General features: G+C 47.9%; 2 protein-coding genes across 2 annotated transcripts; one reads left to right on the top strand and one right to left on the bottom strand.

Moving 5' to 3' along the window:
* Positions 1-249: 249 nt before the first annotated feature.
* Positions 250-1723, bottom strand: LOC137817397 (uncharacterized). Its single transcript, XM_068620688.1, has 2 exons — positions 401-1723; positions 250-303 (listed from the first exon to the last, which is right to left on the bottom strand). Exons 1-2 carry the CDS (start codon positions 1721-1723, stop codon positions 250-252), a joined length of 1377 nt encoding a protein of 458 aa, XP_068476789.1.
* Positions 1724-9781: 8058 nt separating this feature from the next.
* On the top strand, positions 9782-11080 carry LOC137817396 (uncharacterized). Its single transcript, XM_068620687.1, has one exon. It carries the CDS (start codon positions 9782-9784, stop codon positions 11078-11080), a length of 1299 nt encoding a protein of 432 aa, XP_068476788.1.

Below are 11080 nucleotides of genomic sequence, written 5' to 3'. Positions count from 1 at the left end.
CTTCCACGCCAAAAACGCATTTTTCTAGGTTTAATTTGAGGCGATACTTTGATATGGTAGCAAACAGCTCTTCCAGATCCATTGCGTCCTGCCCTCTCTCGTGTGAAGTCACCACCATGTCATCTACGTAGGCCTGCACGTTCTTTTCCAGCATGGGTGCAAGAACCTTGTCCATCAGCCTCTGGTAGGTCGCGCCTGCATTTTTCAACCCAAATGGCATCACCTTGTAACAGTAGCTGCTTGTCTCCGTCATGAACGCCGTTTTGCTCTCATCCCTTGGATGCATCTTGATCTGATTGTAACCTGAGAATGCATTCAAGAAACTCAACATCTTGCAGCCCGAGGCGCTATCAACTAGCGCATCGATGTTGAGCAGTGGGTATGAATCTTTGGGGCATGCCTTGTTCAGATCTGTGAAGTCAACACACATCCTCCATTTCCCATTTGCTTTCTTCACTAGAACGACGTTGGCCAGCCACTTAGGGTATTGTATCTCCCTGATGTGCCCAGCGCTTAGCAGCTTCTGCGTATCTTCCTTCACGACGAGGCATCGTTCCTCGTTGAACTTCCTCCTTCTCTGCCGCACAGGGCGAACCTTGACATCCATGGTAAGACGGTGGCATAAGAAATCTGGGTCGATGCCCGGCATGTCCGCCGCAATCCACGCGAATGCATCTAGGTGGCGCGAGATCACCGCAACTACCTCTTCTCGTTCTTCCTGGCTCAAGAAGCGTCCTAATTTGAACATCTTACCCCCTATCTGTCTTTCCACCAGGTTGTCCACTGGTTGGGGTTGCTTACTCCGCTCGTTCTCTGCGCGAGACTCATTCATGGGGTCCTCTTCTATAGGCGTCGCCTTATCGGATACATCGGGCATCGCCTCCCCTGACTCTTCTTCCATGGGCGAGGCCTCTCCGTATACTTCTTCCATTGGCGAGGCGTCACCGTATCCTCCTTTTGTACGTGCATCTTCTATAGGCGTCGCCCCCACAGGTGTAGCCTCGACAGGCATGGACTCCGCGGGCGTCGTTTCCTCCAATGGTTCTAACTCCACTCGCGAATCTGAAATTGGTGGTCGTTCAATCACCATGACCACGCCTCTCTTCGTCTTCAGGCTATTTTCATAACACTTACGGGCCTCTTCCTGATCTGACTTGATTACAATTACTTTGCGACTAAGATCTGGTAGCTTCATCTTCATGTGGCGTGCGGAGGACACTGCCCTTAATCTGTTCAAGGCAGGTCTGCCTAACAAGATGTTGTAGGCTGAGTTGGCGTTAACCACCAAGTACCGGATGCTCTGAGTGCGCGACGCCGCTCCATCAGTAAACGTCGTCCTCAGCTCCAGGTAGCCACGTACCTCCATTGGGTTATCTGCAAACTCGTACAAGCATCCAGTGTAGGGTCTTAGCAGGTCAGAGGATAACTGTAGCTTGTTGAAGGTCGACCAAAACATGACGTCTGCAGAACTGCCCTGGTCGACAAGAACCCCATGTACCTTTCTTCCCGTTGTGACTATTGAAATGACCACGGGGTCATTATCGTGTGGGACGACATCTCGCAGGTAAGCTCTTGTGAAAACCAGGTCTGACTCCCACGGGTCATCCGGAAATTCCTCAACAACTGAACTTATTGACCTCACATATTTCTTACGTTGAGAGGCAGTGAGTCCTCCTCCGGAAAAGCCGTCAGAAATGGTGTGTACTTCTCCGTGAGTCGGCATTTCGTGCGCTTGACCTTCCTCTGGTGTCGCCGTGGCTGTGACTGTAGTAGACCCAGCGAGATAATCTTTTAGGAAACGATTCTTCACAAGCTCATCCAACTGATAGCCCAACGCTAAGCAGTTGTTAATATGGTGCCCTAATGCTTTGTGAAATTCGCATCATGATTCTTTGTGAGGTCCCAGCACTTTGTCAGACTTCACCGGTGGCCTCAACCTGTCAGCTATGTTGGGCACAACGATGAGGTCTTCAAGTTCCACCACAAAATTGTGCCTTAGAGGTCTATTTCCCTCTCTCCTTCCTTTTGCTCGACCCCTAGGCTGGGTCCTCCTTGCCTCGTAGGTGCGCTTCCTGTCTTGGTTCTTTCTTTCTGTGGCGGCTTCGTGGACCCTAGCAGGTTGTGTGCGTATTTGCGCTCTTGGGCGTGTGGGTGCAGCAATCCTGCACTTCTCATATGCCTCACCCTCAGAGGCAATGTGTTCTACCGCCCGACGCCTTACTTCAGCAAAAGTCTTGGGGCGGCTGCGATTGAGTGACTTGCTGAAAGACCCAGGACACACCCTTTTCCTGAATGCGTACACGATCATGGGTTCGTCTGTGATACCCACCTTCACCACCTGCGCCCCGAAGCGGCTTATGTACTCTTTCAGGGTCTCACCTTGATACTGCTTCACGTCGAATAGGTCGTATGAAACTGGGGGTGAGGCCCTGTTGGCTAGATACTGCTCTCTGAATAGCCTCGAGAGCTGTGTGAAAGACGTGATGTGACCCTCTGGGAGGCTGATGAACCAATCCATGGCTATCCCAGTCAAAGTGCTCATGAAGAGCTTGCACCTTATGACATCAGAACCGCCTACCAGCATTATCTGCGTGTGGAACGCAGTGAGGTGCGCCTCAGGGTCCTCCATCCCTGTGAAGGTTACTTTGGGCCCCGTGAATGTGTTGGGGATTGTTGTCTCTAGGATCACCTGTGAGAATGGCGTTGAGAATTCTCTTGTTGGGGTGGCAGTCTCGGGCTCGTCTACGTCGCGCCATCCGCGGCGCAGTTCCTTGTTGGCGCGGTGGAGCTCATCGTTTCTCGCCTGAGATGCTGTGAGATCCGCCTGCATGCGCTCTTGCTCCGCTTTTGATGCTGCCATTGCTTCTTGCAACCCTTGCATCATGCCCATGAGTTGTTGCATGGTCATCTCTTCACTCCTAACGCGTGCGGGTCTCATGATCGTGGTTTCTGGAAGCCTTCTTGACTATATGTGATTTGAGAACTGGAAATAGGTTGGGAACTGCAACTGGAATTGGAAAAATGTGTGATGGGACTGACGTTTTATATCGGCCCCACGGTGGGCGCCAAATGTTCCCGCCGGTTGACCAGGGACGTCTTCGTGCGTGGCTTCTACTCGCGAGCTAGGGCACCTCCGTTCTGCACTGTCGTGAGTACCTGCAAAGAAGTGAACCAAGGGGCGCCCTCGCGGCCGTTTGCACTCCGACGATCAAGTCAGCTAGCGAGAAACATCAAAGGGACACACCTCCGTATCGGAACACCGTGAAAGGATGCTCTGAAAGTGGTCGAAATACTGAATAACTAGTACTGTGTTGCCCTAATTGTTTGTGCGCACAGTGGGTGAGCCGTGAAACAACTAGGGTTTTTCGTGACTCTGTGTAAACTGTGAGAATTAGGTCAAAAACTGGATCCCTTTCAAGCGCGTTAAAGCGCATTGAAAACGTATAAAAACTTGCCTTGAAACATTCGAAACTTAACTGAATTAACGCGTACCTTAGCGAATTTTTAGGAAAGCCTTGATTTTTTCAGTGCTTGTTGCCACGTGTTCTTCTGACTTGATCGTTACTCTTCGTGGAGGGCCTTACAACGTCGTAACCCAACTTAGGGATAATCCATTGTGTAAGTCCTTCTTCTTGGAGTGCATTTGCGAAAAGGGGTGATTTTCTGGGTGCCAGCTCATGTGCCCCAGTCTCTAATCAGTTTCCCTGGGAGCGTATCTACCTTTCTCTTGTACCATGCACGTGGTTCTCCCTTGGGCGTGGCCCTCTCATGGTTCGTATATGTCCTAGGGTCTCCCAGTGGTGGCGTGGGTACTTCGTGAGTCAGGTTACCCCCTACTAGTACTAGAACTATGACCTTGAAGCCACCTTTCTCTTCTCTTTATTACTGTCTTGAGGTACCGAGGCTCTTCGCAGTGTCGCCCCCTCCATGGTCTTTCCTACCATGGGTATCGGGGGGTGACACCGTCGATGCCTTAACTTGGCGACGCCTACACCTTGGCGACGCCTTCCCACAAACGACGCCTCAAGTGGTCATTTTGTTGACTTTCTTCCTTGGGTCCCTTGAGGGGCCCCACCATATGTTGACTTTTGACTTTTTTAAATCAAGTGTTTTTCCAACTAAGTGAAAAATAACCTGTTGTTTTGTCGAATCAACCGGTTGTTTTACTCTTTAGGAGTTTTGAAAAAGGTTGAAAACTGTTTTGGTTTGGTTGAGTTAACTGTCAAACGAAAACAATCGGTTGTTTTGTGGTTTCAACTGTTTGTTTCTTTGAAAATCCTAACAAAATTCAATTTTGAATGGTGAGTCTGTTTTTAATGTTTTCTAATTGAATACGCTCCTTCATTAAATGCTTTGACCAATCTTTGGAAAATATAAATGGTTTGTTTATGTTTTCAAACAAATAAGAAACAACTTTGAGAAATTCAGTTTGACAGATTTGATTATAAGATTTCAAGTTTCACATCAAGCTTTGGATTTTCAAGTGAGAGTGGAATAAGATTGCAATTGTATTCAATTCAGATTGTACTGTGATCAGGAGTAGTCCTTTCTAAACCTACTGTATTTCTGGTGTTGTGTTGCCAATGAGTGTTGTGTGTTCTTGAGGTGTTCAAGATCAATACTCTTGGTGTGGTTTGCCAAAGGTAGTGTGTTTCGTGAAGGGTTCAAGGTCACTACTTTGGTGATCTGGTTTGATTGCCTAGTGGATTACCCAGTGGTTTTCTGGGGACTCGATGTAGCTCTTGGCTTAAGAGTGAACCAGTATAAACTGTTTGTGTGATTCTCTCTTATCCTGAACTCATTTAAATTTTGTTTTAAGCTTAACTGATATAAACAACTGATTGTTTTTCTGTGTATTGATGTGTAACTGCTTGAGTTCTTGGCTAACTTGATTCCTGTTCTGGATTTATACAAATAATTTCATTAAACTTGAAAAAGTTTTCAAAACCCCCTCTTAAACAATTCAACCCCCTATTGTTTAAGGCCATATATTCGAACAATATTTCCTACATTAAAAAATATTTAGTACTTAGTGAATACAATAAAAACTTAAGATGACTAAATAAATTATGAGCTTTGTAAGCCCTCCAACCTTTAGGAATGACCAATGAATCCTCCCTCATAAGTGCATCTTTCAATATTTTCAAATCAGAAAAATTCCCTCCCAACTCACTAGTACATATAGGAATTTTATGTCAAAATAACATGCTGAAAAAATATTGTGGGTCAAGTAATATTTTCTACCTTGAAATGGATCAAATAACCTTTACTCGTACATGGATTCCATTGATGACCCCAAAAAAATCTTTGAAATATAGGTAAATCTTGGACTATTAAGAATATGTGGTTGCACTTCTCTTCCTGATGGTTGAAGTAAATAATCGTCTTCCAATTCAATGATGGCCTTCAAAACATTATGGAAATGCTGACTGACAATCTCCCCATATCAGTGAAAAAAAAGAAGAAATGGTGTCGGTTTTGATATTATGACCCAAAAGTAGGGTGGGCATGGATTGGATTTTCCAAAATCCAATCTACATCCAATCCAAAACCAAATAAGTGGATTGGATTTAAAATCCATATCCACTTTAACTAGATCAAATATATTTGGATTTTTTTAAAATCCATTTAAACTGGATTGAATCCAAATTAAATCCACTTTGTTAATTATATTAAATCCACTTTGTCAATTACATTAAATCCATTTTGATATGGATAAAGACTAACTTGGCTCGAACTGGGCCTAAGCCGACTCAACCTGAACACAGACCAACTCGGCTCTACATCGGCCCCGACCCAGATGACTCGACATCGGTCCGGGCCCGGACGACTCGACATCGGCTTGGGCCCAGACAACTCAATAGCGGCCCCGACTCGGACGACTCGAAATCGGCCCGGGCCTGAACGACTATACATCGGCTCGGCCCGAACAACTCGACATCAGCCTAGGCCCGAACAACTCAACATCAGCCTCGACCGAACGACTCGACATCAGCCCGGGCCCGTCGACATCGGCTCGAGCCCGTTAGGCTCGACATCAGCTTAAGCCCGCTCGGATCGACATCGGCCCGGGCCCGATCGGCTCAAAATCGGCCCGAGCCTGGTCGGCTCGACAGTGGCCCAGGCCCGCTCACCTCGACATCGGCCCGAGCCCCCTTGACTCGACATCGGCCCGGGCCCACACAACTCGACATTGGCCCAGGCACGCTCGGCTCGACAACGACCCGGGCCCACTCGACTCGACATCGGCCCGGGCCCACTCGACTCGACATCGGCCCGAGTCTGGTCGGCTCGACAACGGCCTGGGCCCGGTCGGCTCGAAATCGGCCCGGGCCCGGTCGGCTCGACAACGGCCCAGGCCCGGTCGTCTCGACATCTGTCCGGGCCCGGTCGGCTCGACATCTGTCCGGGCCCGGTCGACTCGACATCGGCCTGGGCTCGCTTGGCTCGACATATGTCCAGGCCCAGTTTGCTTGACATCGGCCCAGGCCTGGTCGCCTCGACATCGGCTCAGGCCCGGTCGCCTCGACATCGGCCCAGGCCCAGTCGTCTCGACATCTGCCCGAGCCCACTCACCTCGAAATCGGTCCAGTCTCGCTCGCTCGAAATCGGCCTGGGCCCGCTCGAGTCGACATCGGCCTGGGCCCGCTCGACTTGACATCGACCCGGGCCCAGTTGACTCGACATCAGCCCTGGTCCGGTCAGCTTGAAATCGGCCCGGGCCCGCCCGACTCGACAATGGCCCGGGCCCGCTCGACTCGACATCGGCCCGGGGCCGCTCGACTCGACATCTACCCGGGCCCAGTTTGCTTGACATCGGCTCGGGCCCGGTCGGCTCGACATCTTCCCGGGCCCGCTCGCCTCGAAATTGGCCTGGGCCCGCTCGCCTCGACATCGGTCCGGTCCCGATCGTCTCGACATCGACCAGACCCGCTCACTTCGACATCGATTTGGATTCGCTCGGCTCGACATCGGCCTGGGCCTGAATGACTCAAAATCGGCCCGAGCCCGCACGACTAGACATCGGCCCGGGCTCGCACGACTCAACATTGGCCCAAGCTCGAATGACTAGATATCGGCCCTGGCCCCCTCGGCTCGACATCGGCTTGGACCGGCTTGGCTCAACATCAGTCCGGGCCCGCTCGGCTTGACATCGGTCCGGGCCCATTCAGCTCGACGTGGACTTGGGTCAACTTTGCTCAACCTGCGCCTGAATTGTCTTGGCTCAACCTGGATCGGGCCGAGTCAAAATCCAACCCAAAATACAAATTGGATAATCCAAAAATCTATCCAATCCATATCTAATCCATATCCAATTAAATGGATTGGATTTAAAATCCAAAAATATGGATTTGGATTTGAAATAAATCCATTTAAGTGGATCAAAACTAATATGGATTTAGATAATTAAGGATTGGATTTTGTAATTTGGATTTTTTGCCCACCCTTACCCAAAAGGTTTAAAAATTTAGTCACTTATTCCTTAATTGTGGATTAGTATGCATCTTTTAGCACCCGAGAACCTCTTAGTCATTCACATAGTTGTATAAAGGACTTAGGTCCCATGATGATAATGTCGTGACACTGCTCCAAATGAAAAAGATATGACATATACTCTGACTTACAACGATCTTTCTCTGGACCTTCCAAATTGATGTTCGTATTAGTGGATGACATAGTTAGCAACAAGTGCAACCTATGTACAACAATACAAATACTTCTACTGATGCAACAATATGTTGCCTTTAAATCTCCTAAATTGCATGTGTAATTAAGTGTGCCTCTATCCCAACAAAGTTGAAATATTCTACCTCTTCTTTTTCTTCAAATTCCAAATAACTTTTGTTTCTGTTCACCATTACCAAATACAAGTTTCTTTTTACGCACAAATATTTTTTTCAATTACCTAAGAAAATGCTATGAACAATACACTAAAAAAGTAAATGGTAATAACTATTACTTAAAAATAGAAATACTTATTTTTAAATCATTCATGTCAAAATAATAAATGTAACCTTTATTTTCTTAATACATCCATATAAACTATGGCCTAGCCCAATCCATCATTTTATTACAAAGATAATGTTGAATATAATATTAGTAACCAATCAAATCAAATATAATATAACTAGAATGATGTAGTATATTAACAACATAATTAACCAAAACTTCATTAGGGAACTTTTCCATGGAACTTGGGAGTTTAGACTTCAAATCCCCAACCAAATTAACAAATCTTGTAATATTTATACAAACAAAAATCACAACCTTTCACACCGGTTGTGTCCAACAATAAACACAATAATACATCCAACAAACTAATCTCAAAGGCTTGGTTTGGTGATTAGAAAAGAAAGTTACTGTGCTACTGCTTCCGCCTTCCTTGTGAGGGTCCTTCCTTTGTCTTTTCATTGTCCACAAAAACTTCATCAGTAAACTGCACACAAAGGTTGAAGTCCACTTTAATGCATGTGATTCTACTATGTGCTTACCTTGCTTACTTATCACAAACCAAATATAAATCTTCACACCTGTACTACAAATATGTCACATGGTTTCGTGCTTGCATCTGTGTTTACTATTTGTAATTTTATGTGCTTTAAACTCATAACATCTGTCTATATTGATGAATTCATTCATTATTTTATTAAAATGAACAAACTATGTCCAAAACATACATTGCACGAATCATATAATAATTTAATATAACATATGAAACAACATAAACAACAAATAAAAAGAGAAAATCTTGGACTATAATAAATAGCTTAAGACTGAAGGGCTTGTGTACCGTCTCGGGGTGATTGACCAAAAGTCAAAGTCAAAGTCAATACATAGAGAGACGTCGCCCAATGGAGACATGGCCTAAGAGGGACGTCGCCTAAGAGAGACATCGCCAAGATGAAGCATAGCCTCGACAGTCCAGAACAGTAACAAGGTAAAGAAAGGTGGCTCCAAGGCCATAAGTTCTAGTACCAGCAGGGGGTAAACCTGGCTCGTAAAGTACCCACGACCACTGCTAAGAAACCCTGGTATAGATACGACCTGTGAGAGGGCCACGTCATGGGGTTAAACCACGTGCATGGTACAAGAGAAAGGGAGACATACCCAGGGCACGTAACCAGTGATTGGGGCGCATGAGTTGGCGCCCAAATAGTATGATGGCGCGAGAGATACAGCGCTCAAGTTAGAGCCCAAGTGGCCGCAAGGTTATTCATTGCACTCCAGATAAGGGAAGTCCATGGGCCAGATACCTTAAGATCCTAAGGATAGCGGCGCAAGGACCTTCTCCAAGGAACCCTAGATAATAGCAGCAACGCAGAGGTAAACCCTAGTTTTCACCTATATAAAGGGCACGAAGAGCCCTAGTAAGGTACGTTTTTACAGTTACACGAGTTTTAACCTAGTTCTCAGATAGACACACAGAGCACAAACCCTAATTGTTTTTGACAGCGCATCCGCTGAAAGCACAAGGCAACTAGGGCAACACAGTTTTAGCCTTTCAGTACAGTCTTTGATGTTTCTCGCTAGCTGACTTGATCGTCGGAGTGCAAACGGCCGCGAGGGCGCCCCTTTGTTCACTTCTTTCAGGTATTCACAGACGGAGCAAGACGAAGGTGCCCTAGCTCGCAGGGACAAGCCACGCGCAAAGACGATCCCGGTCAACCGGCAGGAACATCTAGCGCCCACCGTGGGGCCGATATAAACATCGGTTCCACCACACAAGTTTTCAGTCCTAGTTTTCAAAGCCCAGATAAGTTGAGAGGATCTCCAGAGAGCCATGACCACCCGACCAGCACGCGCCAGAAGTGAAGAGATGACCCTGCAACAACTCATGGGTATGATGCAAGGGATGCAGGACGCAATGGCAGCCTCAAAGGTGGAACAGGAGCGCATGCAGGCGGATCTGGCAGCCTCTCAAGCAAGAAACAACGAGCTCCACCGCGCCAATGAGGAAATACACCGTGGATGGCGTGGCAGAGACGAGCCTGAGGCTGCATCCCCACCCAGGGAATTCACAACACCGTTTTCGCAGGCAATTCTGGAGACAGCGATTCCCAATACGTTCACGGGACCCAAAGCGACCTTCACGGGGGTGGACGATCCTGAGGCACACCTCACGGCGTTCCACACACAGATGTTGCTGGTAGGCGGTTCAGACGCCGTGAGGTGCAAGTTTTTCAAGAGCACCTTGACGGGGATGGCTATGGATTGGTTCATCAACCTCCTAGAGGGCCACGTCACGTCCTTCGCCCAACTTTCACAACTATTCAGAGAGCAGTATCTAGCCAACAGAACTCCCGCCCCAGTCTCATACGACCTTTTCGACGTTAAGCAGTTCCAAGGCGAAACCCTAAAAGAATACATAAGCCGTTTTGGGGCACAAGTGGTGAAAGTGGGCACCACGGAGGAACCCATGATTGTGTACGCGTTCAGGAAGGGGGTACGTCCCGGATCTTTCAGTAAAACGCTTAACTGCAGCCGCCCCAAAACTTTTGCTGAAATAAGGCGACGAGCGGTAGAGCACATCGCCTCAGAAGGTGAGGCGTACGAGAAGTGCACGACCGCTGTGCCCGCGCGGCCCAAGGAACAGATACGTACGCAACCTGTTAGGGTTCACCAAACCGCCACGGAGAGAAAACACTTAGACAGGAAGCGCGCCTACGAGCCAAGGAGGACCCAGCCTAGGGGTCAAGTAGAGGAAAGGAGAGAAGGAAACAGGCCACCGAGGCACAACTTCGTGATGGAACTCAAAGATCTGATCGCGGTGCCCAACATAGCCGACAGGTTGAGGCCACCGGTGAAGTCTAACAAGGTGCTGGGACCCCACAAGGAATCATGGTGCGAATTCCATGAAGCATTTGGGCATCATATTAACAATTGTTTGGCGCTGGGTCACCAATTGGATGAACTCGTAAAGAATGGCTTCTTGAAGGACTACTTGGTGGAGAAGCAGACAGGACAACCGTCAGTTTTGCAATCAGCGAGTGGCGAGGGACAGCAGCACGAGGTGCCCATCCACGGCGAGGTCCACACTATAGCGGGTGGGTTCTCGGGCGGTGGGTGTACTGCGTCATAA

This window comes from Phaseolus vulgaris, unplaced genomic scaffold (genome assembly GCF_000499845.2).
Source record: "Phaseolus vulgaris cultivar G19833 unplaced genomic scaffold, P. vulgaris v2.0 scaffold_43, whole genome shotgun sequence".
In the NCBI taxonomy this organism is placed as follows: Eukaryota; Viridiplantae; Streptophyta; class Magnoliopsida; order Fabales; family Fabaceae; genus Phaseolus; species Phaseolus vulgaris.
Note: the sequence above shows the minus strand (reverse complement) of the source record. Positions and strands in the feature narration are given on the sequence as shown.

Bases quoted from the DNA above. Each gene is read 5' to 3' on its own strand.
- LOC137817397 (XM_068620688.1), bottom strand. From the start codon at position 1,723: ATGCCGACTCACGGAGAAGTACACACCATTTCTGACGGCTTTTCCGGA. The intron at 304-400 runs GCATGCCCCAAA...ATGCATTCTCAG, and splicing joins ACTTCACAGATCTGAACAAG to GTTACAATCAGATCAAGATG.
- LOC137817396 (XM_068620687.1), top strand. From the start codon at position 9,782: ATGACCACCCGACCAGCACGCGCCAGAAGTGAAGAGATGACCCTGCAA.